We start from the raw sequence: 14,578 nt of genomic DNA on the forward strand, positions 1-14,578 counted from the left end.
CACTCTTCGCCCACTGGAAGCGCAGAATATTATTACTATTTTCTAGTATTTGTCACTCAGCAGGCATTCCATAATGTTATTGGCACAGAAAAAAAGTGATGTTTACTTTTCAGTTCAGATGTCTCATTTCATTATTAAGCAAACACTTTTATTATTTGCAATTACTATGTCACACAACCTATATTGTTTTGACACTTGTGTTCATTTGAAGTTTCGAACGCAAGCATGGAAACTATGATAAAAATGATCCGAAGATGCACGTACTTGACCGAATGGTCAATCCGAATGCAACTTTAAAGGCGCGAAATATGAAAATACCCCTGTATAATGGCTTCTCCCCTGCTATTGTGCAATTCGGGTAGCATTCGATTCGCCATGTATGTAAGCCCCAGCGTGTCCACCCTGTATGATTTTACGCATGTATGACACACTAGAGCAATTTCCCCGGAGTACGCCGGCTTTAAATACGAATTTCCATCAAATACAAGCCTATTAGAGCGATTTAAAATAGCTAAAAGACGTTCCGGAGTGGGGCGAAAATCGATCGATTTTTAACATTGTCCTTTTAGTTGTGCTTACTGGGACGTTCACCTTAATAATAATATTTTTTCTATTACTTGTCGAAGACTGGCGGCCGAAAACATGAGGCTTAGAGGGTCGGGCTGAAGTAGTTTCGCCTAACCAATTTGAAGAATGATTGGCGCCACTGATTATTACTAAATATACATACCTCCATGACCACGAATGCAAGCCAAAACGATCCAAGCTATACTTGTGGCCCAGAGCGGTCTCGAGATCGATGTAAAAACTGATTCCCAAACGACGTTGTAAACGTATTCCTGTGGTTGTGAAAATATCGTTCCCAATGTGCAAAATGTCAAAGAAATGGCACAACAAACCCATCCAAAGTAAATAGTTTTCTGCAATACAAAACGAATAGAATTACTATGTGTAATTAATGTTAAGTATAATCCAGGATGCCCTAAAAAGAATTGAGTCATTCTGAACAGTGTTTATAGACTGACTTTATCGACTGATTTGTTTGTATAACTTTAAATTTTGAGTAAATTCAAGAGTTTTGTCAAAGATAAGTTAATTTTATCAATTAATATTAAATGTTGGGGTGAAATAATGAAATTTTAGATTTTTAACTTTAAGCGATATTGCAATTTTGATGATATCATTGAAAATTGAACTAGTTTGCTTTTCGTGGAGGACGGGGGGTCATACTCTTTTTATATTATAAATTAGATTACCATTAAACACTTTGTTATTTAATCATTTCTTCTTCTGTTGCATTTATTTCCAAGGATTTTATAATTACGGATTTCATAAAATGTCAGATTTCTTAAAATTTCACGGAATTTTAGAATATTTTAATGCTTTTGGGACTCCCATCTAATACTACGCTGTTGAAGGTTGTTGACCTTCTCAGAATAAAACACCAACCAACGATGACTCTCTAGGTGTCAGTTCTGAGTGGGACGGACGTTTTAACTAGACTCTAGACGACTAACTAATTATTTTAAACATGATTTAAACTCGCAAAATAAATTTCTTGCATGAAGCTGGTAGTTGGGCGTACAGTTGAAACAATGAATAATATAAGCAATAAAATAGCCTCGGAATGGGCAGAAACTTTGACGAGATGCAAGCACCTGGTAGAGATAAAGGTCAAGTTTCAGGCTACGAATGGAAAAGAAGAGTTTAGAATGCTAGAGGAGCGAAGGATCTTAAGGTAAGAGAATTAAGGGAAACATGCACGTAAGGAAACTAGATATTCTATGTATACCTGAAACAAAGAAAAAGGGATGCAGCATTAGAAAAATATCAAATGGGGCGTTAGAGGGCAGACTTGAATAATGGTCAGGAGTTGATAGTGAATCACATGATCGTCAAGGGGTCTAGGGTTTGATTATGAATCAGAGAGAAAGGCAGCAAGTCAAGAAGCATAAGTTAGGACCTATTTACTAAAAATACTTGGCTTAGGCATAAAATGATCTACAAATACACCTGTAGTAGAGGAGGTAGCCACAGTATAATCGACTTCGTTGTTGCGCATTAAAGGTTAAGAGTGCTCGTTAAAGATACCAGGGTCATAAGGGGTCCTGAACGCAAAACTGATTATTTCGTTCTAGTGTCCAAGACAAACTTAGATCAGGGATGGATAAAAAGAGAACCAAATTAAAGGAATAAAATTCGAGTCAAGATTGAAAACTTACAGAAATCGGAAGTGCGAATAGATTTTCAAATATTATAATCCAGGATGTCATTATTAGGAGTGCGACAAACAGTGACAAATGATTTCCCAAAAAAAAAGAAATGCGTATGACAGAAAGTTCAACATCACAGGCCTGTCTCGAGACAGTGAGGGTACGTGAGTTAACGTTCGCAGATGATAAGGTTGTTGTGGCTGAGTCAATCGAAGAATCACAAAAAATGTTGAGCAAACTGAATATAAGCATGATGAACATGGGCCTCAAAATTAACGTAAATAAAACAAAAATTATGGTGTTTGATGGAAAGGGTAAGAGAACAATATGCAACATTGACCTAAATGATGACAGAATATAACAAGTTGATACGAACGTATTTCTTGGTAGCCTATTCACTAATGACGGTAAGATAGATGGGGAGTTAGATAGTCATATAAATGAAGGTAAGAAGGTTATCGTTAGAGCAGGGCCAATAATCAGAATAAATATGTATGAAGTAAAGCTAAAAAGGCAATATATAATTATATATATTTGTACTGACTGTGATATTCGGTATTAAGACCTACACCTCTCAAGAAAAAGATTAGACTAAATTTAACGCGATTAACATGAAACTCCTGCACATGATACATGTATGCGGCAAAACACTGATGGACAAAATGAGTCAAATGAGTCAAAGAATGTGATGTAGAGGAGACACTAATTTGGATATATTAAAGAAATTTGGTAAGATAGTTTGGGCATGTAGAGAGAATGAAAGATGAACAACTAACGTAACAAGTGTATCAAGGTAAAGTAAATGGCAGTATGCCCAGGCGCAGACTTTGGAAAGAATGGTTATAATTCAAAATTCTTTGCAATTATTCACTTGACTTTGTCATAAAAACCTTATGATCTGCTACCACCAACTCACGTACCCTCACTGTCTCGAGATCCACACCTTTTTTGTCGAAGGAGGCCTAATTCAAAAAGATATAGGTTGTCATAGAAACACAAGAGCTTGCATAAAGAAATGCATAGACGTGAAGGAAGCTAGAGAGGTATGCTAGGATAGAAAAGTGTGGTGAGAAATAGTTTATGAAAAGGGTGTAAATGTAGTGAATGACGCCTGAAACAAAAGATTTTGGTTACTAATGGGTCCGAGTGGGGAGCTTACCATGATGACATTGTGAGGCTCTTCACTTGGAGGTGATCGCTAGAGAGTTTAATCAGCAACCTGGGTCGTAGCAGTGTTGCAGAACAGACGTTTTATTTAAATAAATAACGCGGGAATTATAGGTCAATCTAAAAATATATACCCCTCCCCCACATTACTCCCTTCCTTACTGAGTGAGTGAGGCTTACCCCGAAAGGAAGATGGCTTAATAACATAATAATAATTTTCTTCTTATACAACAGAAGCAAATGTAAGTTACCTTTTTTAAATCTGATCGTTGTGTTGATATGATATATCCAAAAAGGACACCAACGAGCCAACTGCCACCTCTTGTGTGAGCCACCGCGTATACATTTTTAAACGAGGATTGCCTCTTCTCATCGCTGAAATGAATGGATAATGAGGGTTACATCAATATTTAAGAAGTTCAGATGATATGTAATTTTTGGCAGGGAAAGGGACCATTTTTTCGGTATTAAGTTACATATTGAGATATAATCATTTAGCCTGATAAATGGCCGATTCTTTAAAAGCAGAACTAGCCCTCTGGCTCTAGATTAAAAATCGAAGCACAAAGTGACTTTGGTAGTTAGAACTTCAAAAAGCCGCTTTTTAAGAAAACAATGCATTTGTAAATGGTAAAATCTGCCCACCGCGGGAGCACATTCTCATCAGCGCTGCACGCTCAGTCTTTGCACTTACCCCGCATTTGTGCACAAAACTTTTAAAGTTAAAGTACAAAGGATCGACAACTGTAATTTGATGTTTGCCTATTTTCTGTTGTTAAAGCTTTAACGAACACATTATCATTATGTATCTCGTGCTTCGCCCTCAAGTTTGTCCAAAATGCGAACTTTTACAAAGTATGCATCACTATTATATTTAATGTATATTACATTTATTTCTGTACCTCCGCCTGGGATCATTTTGAAGGGGATATTATTTTGTTAAATTATTAACATAGTTTTATCATTTTTCTCTAGATTCTATCCTAGGCTCAAACTTAATCCTAAAAGTCAAAAAAATGTAATTAATGATTGTACTCACCACATAAATAAAAAAATTCAAGCCATTCATATTTTTATAAATATTATTGAAATTTATTAAATATAATAAATAACTATTTTCAAACAATGTAAGTATTAAAACATTTTTGAAATTTGGCGAATTTTTCATCAAATTTGAGCCTCAGGCAGAATTATTTTTCGCAACACTATCATGAACACGGCATGTTTCATGCTTACGGACTGAATGTACAAATAGCGTATTTCGAACGATGTGAATGAAGATGGACGAAATGACTCTTTATTGAAGTCTCGTGACATTACAATCACGAAAAGGGCTCTTTTCATAAGCATTCTCACATTTGACAACAGTTGAAATGGAGATAGTTAGATTATAGTTAGGTGAAGATAGAGATAGGTCGATGTTTTCAGCGATAACTGTTCAAATTTTGGCGGAACTTTGACTAGAGCAGCTTGCAACCTCCCTATTGCGCTTGCGTTAGAACAGAGCGAGCAGATAAATCAATAACTCCTTATAAACTCATCTTTAACCTCATTTTTTATTTCTTATTGTTAGTACGGGGGTTTAAATCATTGTTTTATTTAAATCATGATTGATATTTTCTAATCGGCATGCCCCCCCCCCCCCCCCCCCCCCCCCCCCCCCTCACACCGCCTTTGATGAAACTTACTGCATTTTCATGATCTTGTTGTAAAAAGTATTGTGCGTGTCTCGCGTGAATCCCTTTTCGTGACTCGTGCACAATTTTTGGTCTCGTCTTCGGTTCGGGGCACCTTTGGTGCCCTCACCTACAATTCCTCCTAAAAACATTGCATTCGTCACGAAAAGACCGTCGCCTCCCACTTGATACGCAATATACTAATTTGTCAACTCTTGCTCGGGTGAACCCTATTTTTAATCATCAGCCACGGATTCATATTTATATCTTTTAAATGTTTACCCCTGACAGTATTTTTAGGGTAAAAATAAATTAACAATTCTTCTAGTTTTAGAAAACAAACGCGCTAGTTCATTTACCTGCTAAATATACGTTTTCTTATCTAACTAGGAACCTAATATTTTGAATAAAATGTTTTATTTTTATGCTTACGACACATCTAATTCCCACGTGGAAGTATACTGGTTCATTGCTATAATTGCAGCAGGTATTGCAATTTGTGAGACAAACAATAAACACCAAATTGCTATTCCCAGTTTCGGTTTCTTGGTAAGAGGGTATAATATAAGTGGAGATATGAAGAAAAGTTGCATATCAGCGGCCAGGTACCATAAATGATTCAAGCACTGAAAAAATAAATAAAATTGCATCTTGAAAAAGCAGGACTGGTGAAATTACGCTAATGATATTAATTAAAGTAAACCTACAAGATATTCTGCATCAACATAATTATTCGTGTACATCAAAAATGTCCACCATTTTTCATCGCATTTCTTAGTACTTTCAAATTCTTCCCACATTGGGCCTGATCCCAAATGGGGAATGATGAAGATCAGAAAAGTAAGCAGAGCTGCCATTGGTGGTGTTAATCTGCAAATTTTTGTAGAATCATTGGTATATACAATTCAAAGTTTGTCATAAGGTTAACCGAAGGATTTTGCCGGAAGCGCGTGCTAATCTGAAAAACTGCACCAGATGCGAGCGAAATCGTGGTAAAATTTCAGCCATATTCACGCCTCACCACTGTAAGATAGGTGGTTACAGTCTATAAAGGAATCAATACAACGATCCGGCAAAAGTCTCGTGCATCCTGAGGACACAGAGCGACCCAAGGACGACCGCCTTCTGCATTTCCTCGCAAGTGTTTTAGCCTCCAAGAGGGCCGATGATAAGGACGATTAGTTTAACAGAATATTACGGGTACAATCGTCGCAACTTCCTTATAAGGTCTCTATACCTCTCTTTATTTTCATTCTACTTGGCTATAATGTTTTTGTCAGCTGGTGACGAAAATTCAATAACAAACATGGTTCGCTTCTCGAAGTGAAGAAGAACCATGTCAGGTCTCGAGTGTGCAACAGAGACAATTGTCGAGAATAGTTCCAGTATATGCGGCACTTCTCATTTTCGACAATTGACTCTATTTCCCTAGGAAAATTTAGAGGAGCGCTATTAAGGTTAATATCGTAAGAGTGACAGAGATGGTAATAAAGCACTCTTAGTGCCGGATTATGCCTTTGGTTGCATGCCGTTCCCGCATGTGTTGGACAACTGGATAGTATGTGTGATAAATTTTCTGGATGTGCATGGCACGCCGTACCGCTGTCACCGGGAATTACTTGGCTCAAAATGTGGCGACGGTATCTGAAGGTGGATATGAAATGTGCTTTCTTAATCCGGGCATTCAAGATCGAATACTCGAGATAGATTAGATTTGATGCATTTTGCTCACCCCTAATACTGAAGTTAAGTCCGAGTGTTTCAGCAGCCTCCTCCGCTGCTTTGTACGGAAACGCTCCTTTTCCTACTTATTCGTGCTTCCTGTCAATTTTAAGAAAAGCGTGTCTTCCATTTGCAACTCTGTGTGGTGTACCCAGAATAATCCTGTTGTGAAGCCGTTCAAGATTCAATATCCCGCAAACACCTTGACAACGTGAGATGTAGAGTCGCGGAACAGAAGACTTTAGATGCATGCTTTTGTTCATGTGCATAACCTTTCGTGTCCTGATATTAAGGGATCTGAGCTTGTTCTTCGTCCATGTTACCACTCCAAATGAATACAGTACTACCGGGACGGCAAGCATGTTCGTCGAAGATACTTTGTTCCTCGCTGACAGTTCGGAAGACCAAATCTGCCAGATGAGACGTTTGTATCTGCTTGGAAGAGTATCCTTTATAGATTTCACATCCTGAATGCGGCTCTGTGGCACGCCCAGGTATGTATAAGTCTCTCCAGCGCAAAGGTGTCGTATGGCGCTTTCTATCAACGAGCTCAGGATCTTCAGGGATACCATTAAGTTTTCCTCGCTTCAAATAAACCTTGGCGCATTTGTTTAACCCAAATTCCATTCCAATTTGCTTAGTATATCGTTCGACAATCCCCAGAGCTAGATGCAGTTGCTCTCTGTTTTTAGCATGGATCTTAAGATCGTCCATGTAAAATACATGAGTGACCTTGTACTTTCGATCTGCAGGTTTGCCGCACAAGTACCCGTCGGAATGGCGCAGTGCTAGAGATAGTGGCAATAATGTGAGGCAAAAGACGAGTGGGCTCATGGTGTCGCCCTGAAAGACACCTCTCTGAAAAGTGACCTTGTTAGTTGTTACACGATTTTTTTCAGACGATATAGTAGATCTGGTTTTCCACAGTGGCATCAATCTCTCTATGCACCTCACGATTTGCGGATGTACCTTTCAGCTTTCCAAAAGACAGATGATAAGTCTATGGCAGGTCGAATCGAAAGCTTTCCGGTAATCAATTCAGGTCATCGATAGGTCAAGCTGGTAGAATGCTGCATATTTGCAGACACATCTATCGATGAGCAGGTTCTCCCGACATCCTGCTAAGCCTTTCGTTGAGCGGCCTTGTTCATACATTTCTTGCCATTCAGATTCAATTGCCCGAAAAATCCTATCATTTAGTATAGCTATGAATATCTTATACAGTGTGTTCAGACAAGTGATTGGCCTGTAATTCTTCAGGTCAGCTAATTTGCCTATTTTTAGCAGGAGTATTTTGGGCCCTTCCACCAAACACTCCGGAATTGGACCTTCCAGCCTTTAAATATGAGGTAAAAATACGGGCCAAATGCTGATGGTCTTGATATTATCTGGTCCCGGAGCGGAATAATTCTTTATTACTCTTAATACTTTTTTCATCTTCTCGATAGTGATGGGTGGGCATTCTTCAGCAGGTGTTATGAGAGCATCACACAGTTCCTTGAAGCTATTTATGTTATCTGAGTCTTCGTCCAGTCTATGCTGCACTTTGTAGACTTCTCTCCAAATTACTTCGACCTGCTCTGGTTTGGGCGGGTGGTCGACAGTAACTGGAGGGTCTTGGAAGAGTCAAAATGAGTCAGAGAGAAACTGTCGATTTTCTCTGACCCAACTCTCTCTCCGCTCTAGACTTCTCTTAGCGACAGATAGTATACGTATTCTCTCAACAATATGCTGCCTGATGGTCAGCATGATGAAATCAATCACACACTGAATGCTGGCCGACTACTGTCTTGCCTAGCTTATCTTTATGGCGAGTTGATGCATTCGTATTTTGGTCTTATGATCAACCGTTAGTTTCGTTTTACGGTTCGCATCGGCCAAAGATCTCAATGCATTATACACACAACAATTGATAGTCCAGAGGTCGGATTCTTCGAAAAAATGTCCACGACGGCATGGTGTCGCAGACGTTGATACGAAAAGTGCGATAGCTCCGGGTGTCTCTCACACCACAGAGCATTTAGTCGTGCCATGTTATCTCATTCAGGGGCCACACTCGCATCGTAGCACTCTAGCATGTCGCGATTCAGTCGCTCCTTTCACCTAAACGTTCCGATATTCCATCGATACATCCCATTGAATCCATCTTCATTGGCTCCCCCAGCTTTAGAGTGGTCGGCATTGTTGGCCGACTCATTGTTTGTTGGCCTGCGTGCTCTGAGAGGTCGCCCGGTATTCCAGAGTCACCGTTCTGGACACCTCACCCGGGTGCTATTCAGCTTTCGGCACGGTTTTCATACTTCCGCTTGAGGATTAATTCCATCGGGACCACCCCTGGACAATTGGCCGCGACTGCCTATTCATTTTTGTAACCATATTCAGTTGAAACCCTTGGTACAGGGACCCTCTATCTGTAGCCAGAGGATGCGTTGGGTGCCTTTGTTATACGCCCTTCGGTTTGATTCTAGAGGAATCCAAACCAAACAGTAAATATACATATATATTGTTCAATTTTATTGTTCGGTTAACCGAACAACTTAAACCACTAAGAGTGCTTTATTACTATCTCTGTCACTCTTAAGGTATTAACCCGAATAACGCTTCTCTAAATGCTCCTAGGGAAATAGAGTGAATTGTCGTGAATGAGAGGTGCCGCATATACTGGAACTATTCTCGACAATCGTTTATGTTGCACACGCAAGGCCTGACACGGTTCTTCCTGACTTCGAGAAGCGAACCATGTTCGAAATCGAATTATCGGCACCAGCTGACAAAAACATCATAGCCAAGGAGAATGAAAAAAAAGAGATGTATAAAGACCTTATAAGGGAGTTGCGACAATTGTATCCGGAATATTCAGTCAAACTAATCGTCCTTATCATCGGCGCTCTTAGAGGTTCCAAGCTTTCACTCGCTAATGGCCTAAAAAGCATCCCTGCGTGTCAAAAATATGCTAAAATACTTGCGGGAAAAATGCAGAAGGCGGGAGTCCTTGGGACGCTCCGTTTTCTTAGGGTGCACGAGGCTTTTGCTACATCGACGTATTGATTCCGTTACAGGCTGTAACCACCTATCTCACGGTCGTGAGACGTGGTTGTAGCTAAAATTTTACAGCGATTTCGCTGGGAGCGGGTGCAATTTTTCAGATAAGCACCCGCTCCCGGCAAAATCCTGCGGTTGTCCTTATGACAAACTTTTAATTATACAGGGTGTCTAAAAAGTCTCGGGACGGTTGGATATTTCCTCAGGTAAAATATTTTTCAAAAAAGTGAAGGTCATTCCTGAAGTAAATTTCAACGAGGAATTCATTGGTGAGTTCTGTATTGATCTTGGTTACAGCATTTTGAATATTGTAAAATCATAAGGAAATTTTTCATTAAAAGTTCCAGGTGTTCTGGTGAGGGTTCTGTTCCCCCCCGAAGAGTTATACAGTCCTATACCGTTTTTCTATACCTAAGTCAATACCTAAGGCGATACCATATCGTTTGCTTTTTAATCGCACATTTCGTAATGGAGAAGGGTTAAATCCTGTCTCAAAATCAACAATTGAAAGAACTGTAAGGCGCTTTATAAATCATGGATCTATCAAGGACCTTCAGAGAACTGGTCAACTAAAATCTGCAGGATCTGAGTAGATGCAGATGGGCATAGCCCAAGCATTTGTTGAAAACCCACACCTTAGTTTACATCGAGCTAGTGATGAGCGTGACGTTGCTCCTGAGACAGTGCGAAATATTTTAAAAAGCATTAATTTCCATCCTCACAAAGTTTATCTGGTACAAGAGCTCAATGAAGACGATCCTGATCGTCGGGTTGAATTTTGTGAAATTATGATGGACAGAATTGATAGAGATCCTTTTTTCTTGTACAATACAGTATTTTCAGGTGAATCTACTTTCACTTTAAAAGGTGAAGTTAACAGGCAAAATTGTAGATATTGGTCCAACACAAATCCTGATTGGATGTTGGAGAGTCACAAACAATATCCACAAAAGATTAATGTTTGGGCCGGTATCTTGAATGATACATTGATAGGCCCTTTCTTCATTGATGGTAATCTTAATGCCCGTGTATATGAAGAGCTTTTCAGAAACTAAATTGTACCAAGAATAAGGGAGATTACAGGCGATAATTTTCAAAATATTTGGTTCCAGCAGAACGGAGCAGCGGCTCATTACGGTAGGGAGGTTCGAGCATATTTTGATACTCAGTTCCCTCAAAGGTGGATTGGAAGAAGGGGTGAAATCGAGCGGCCTGCTAGATCTCCTGATCTGACGCCTCTCGACTATTTTCTTGGGGGTTATTTAAAGAGCAAAGTATACTCAACGCACCCGCCAAGCTTAAAAGAATTGCAGAATCGGATTCTGCAACAGCCTACTTTGATTGATAGGGAGATGATTCGTAATGCTGTAACTCATTTTTACAATCGCATAGCTTTTTGTCAAGAAGCTCAAGGTTTTCAGTTCGAACATCTTCACTGAAGTGTGAGAGGCAAGGAGACTCACGCTAATCAAGCACACTAAACGTGAGAGGCGAGGGGACTCACGCTAATCAAGCACCCCGAAACGTGAGAGGCAAGGGGACCTTATAAAAACCTTGAAGATCATCACCAAGATCAATATAGAGCTCACCAATGAATTCCTCTTTGAAATTTACTTCAGGAATTGCACTGACCTCTTGAAAAAGTTTTTTAAGTTCAAATAACCTCTTCCTGACCTTGAACGTTACAATTGACCTCTGACTTGGGCACGTACCTGAATGTAGAATATTCCGCTCTATCGATTGCAGATGTAAAAAAGGAGGTTTCCATTTAAAAAAACAAATTTGACCTTCAAAAGCCCTGAAGGTGAACCTTAAGGTAAAAATGAAGGTCACCATTGGATTCCTCGTTGAAATTTACTTCAGGAATTACACTGACCTCTTAAAAAACTTTTTTAATTTCAAATAACCTCTAACTGACCTTGAACGTTACAATTGACCTCTGACTTGGGTACGTACCTGAACGTAGAATATCCCGCTCTATCCATTGCAGATGTAAAAAAGGGGGTTTCCATTTAAAAAACAAAGTTGTCCTTCATAAAGCCATGAAGGTCAACTTCAAGGTCAAAATGAAGATCACCATTAAATTCCTCGTTGAAATTTACTTCAGGAATGACCATCACTTTTGTGAAAAATATTTTACCTGAGGAAATATCCAACTGTCCCGAGACTTTTTAAACACCCTGTATATATTACATAATACAAAATTATTACTTCTGTTTTTATAATGCAACGATCATTTAGCGCACCATTTTCATAGCTTGTGTATCAGTTACATTATAATTCACTCACAATTGCTTCTTAAAAAGCAGTAATTTTGTTTTTATTTATTTAGAATGTCCTCATAAGTAACACTAATGCCATATAGAGTATACTATAACTATTATTATTATTAATACCTTATATACCGGTGAAAATAGAACTTAAAAATATTGAACTTCCTTCCTGTAGACATATCTTTTAGGAACGAATAAGTCACTAAAAGTCCGCTTAGCGCAAAGAACGTATCAACAGCGAAAAGGCCCATACGTATGTACAAAGACTTCCAGGATTTAAGCCACTATTTTTTGTAATTACAAATAATAATTAGTGAAATATTTTATTGTTATTTTATTATTGTTTAATATGCAAATCAATTGTATATTAAGGAAGAGTTACATGCTAAACATCACAGTAAATCTAAAGGTTGGATAAAAACATTGCAAAGAGTTGACAGCTACATTTAAATTTGTGAATGGTGTTATAATTGTTAATGTGGTAGTCCATATTATTGTTAAAGGGATGCAGCATTTTGATCCATTTTTTTTTGGAAAAAGTGTGAGATTTTTCTGTAACTGAATCCAGTATATTGTGCCCCGCCTCCCTCTAACGATTCTTTATTTGCAAAATTTTGTTCAATAACTCACAGCATAATAATCATAGGAGTTCACATTAACCTTCATAATGGTGATCATACACTCATGAACAAGGACAATCCAACACATACTTAAAGATCGAATACCATATAATGCAGAGAATGAATTGGAATCTGCATTCATATTTAAAATGTTGTGTGCACTTTTGTACAGTGACAACTCGGTCAAGTTACTCACAACTGCAGATTGAAGAGGATTACTATTTTGGATGATATCCAGAAACGTACAAATTATTAGGAAAATCACAAAAATAGAGAATAGTGCCCTGTAAACAAGAAGAATTATAAAAATTTGTTATAATAATAAGTTTATGGATACTGTATACGTTGAAAATCTATTACTTTTCAAAATGTATAGAAATAAAAAAAAAATTGTACTTACATCGATGTGATGCTTCCCTTTGACCATCTTTGTGGACCAACACTTGAGCAAGTAGCACTTGCTCTAGTGATTTCTAAATCGTTTGCAAACTCAAGATCATTGATAGCTCTAGTAAGAAACGTCTCGACATCATCTGCATTACATGCTGATGGAACGCATATTGACCAAGTTGGTGAAACAGAAGTTGAAATCTTCTGATTCGTCAAATTTACTCGATACATACAATGTCGCCCACGAATTTTTATATTTCCTTTCACCGCCTGAACTGAATCACATTCGTCAAACATTCCCAGATCCTTAACATTCCCTAATAAAATGCCAGACGGAATCTTTGAAGACGAATCCAGCACTGAAAAGATGAAAGAAATTTTATTTCATTATATGTGATTTTCGTATTAACTTTCATCACTTTCATCACTTTCATCAAATATATTAAAAATGCATAGTTATTTTGACACCATTTGTCGCTATCATTATCAGATAGAAATTGGCACCAGACTTTAGCAAGATGGCAATTTTTGTAGGCACTCCTAATATTTAGCAACAAATTAAATCCCTAGGTATAAAATTATGATCCAAAAGTTGATCATTATAGTGTTACACTACTTCATTGTTGTGCAAGGCTTTGATTCACTGTTAGATCAAACTTTGACGGCTCGAGACGTAGCGTGAAATTACCAAGCACTGCTTAAGAAAATGATAATCTTGAAATATAAATTGAAATATGATTTTAAACTTTTTAATGAAAAAATATGTTCAAGGGATTACAGGAAATATATGCAACCCATTATAATTTATCCTATGAAGAAAGCATTATCAGTTGTACGATTAATTTTCAAAAAATGTATTGAGGGATTGGGTGCAATAACGATGCCCTTGCATTAATAGAAGTTACTTATTTTTAATTTGTGTTGTACATATAACTTCATGGAATACAATCGAAAAACAAATTGCTTCTGAAAATGCAAGAACACCTCTTAGCACCTAATCGGTCAATTGTATGTTGGGATTTCCAGGGTGTAATCTCCCGTGCAGAAATGTGTTAATAGCGCAAACAGGGCCCAAGCTTGGAAAAACCAAGCCCTGGCCTAGTGATCTAGCCTGGGCCAAACTCTAATGACACGCCAAATCTGGCCAGTGCCAGGTTTTATTGCCAGGATAGATGGCCCAGATGGGACAGGCTTGGTCCTAGCTTATTATAGATTCCTAGTTATTCTTTATTCATTTTCTTAATTAAAATTCAAAATTAAGCAGAAGTATTTTTTATTTATATTTAAACTCGATTTCCCTAGGAACATTTAGAGGAGCGATATTAAGGTTAATGCCGTAAGAGTGACAGAGATGGTACGAGGGTAGTTCAATTAGTCCTTAGAATGACCAACATATGGCGCGCGAATCGCTCCAAATCATCTGTTTTCAGTCAGCACCACTCCCGACTAGATATATGGTGCAGTCACAGTCCACA

General features: G+C 38.2%; 1 protein-coding gene across 4 annotated transcripts in view; it reads right to left on the bottom strand.

Annotated features, from left to right (window-relative positions):
• The window catches only part of LOC117176742 (nose resistant to fluoxetine protein 6-like), a 31,724-nt gene that overhangs the window by 8,446 nt on the left and 8,700 nt on the right, over positions 1-14,578 (bottom strand). For 2 of the 4 annotated variants that reach the window (XM_033367015.1, XM_033367012.1), the window contains 7 exons: positions 13,114-13,462; positions 12,724-12,997; positions 12,217-12,377; positions 5,764-5,926; positions 5,489-5,682; positions 3,632-3,755; positions 731-920 (listed from right to left, as the gene is read on the bottom strand). In XM_033367015.1, coding sequence (XP_033222906.1) covers positions 731-920; positions 3,632-3,755; positions 5,489-5,682; positions 5,764-5,926; positions 12,217-12,377; positions 12,724-12,997; positions 13,114-13,400 — 1,393 coding nt within the window. In that variant the 5' untranslated portion in view covers positions 13,401-13,462. The remainder of the gene's footprint in view (positions 1-730; positions 921-3,631; positions 3,756-5,488; positions 5,683-5,763; positions 5,927-12,216; positions 12,378-12,723; positions 12,998-13,113; positions 13,463-14,578) is intronic. The other 2 variants (XM_033367014.1, XM_033367013.1) reach the window with 2 other exon arrangements.

This window comes from Belonocnema kinseyi, chromosome 7 (assembly GCF_010883055.1).
Source record: "Belonocnema kinseyi isolate 2016_QV_RU_SX_M_011 chromosome 7, B_treatae_v1, whole genome shotgun sequence".
In the NCBI taxonomy this organism is placed as follows: domain Eukaryota; kingdom Metazoa; phylum Arthropoda; class Insecta; order Hymenoptera; family Cynipidae; genus Belonocnema; species Belonocnema kinseyi.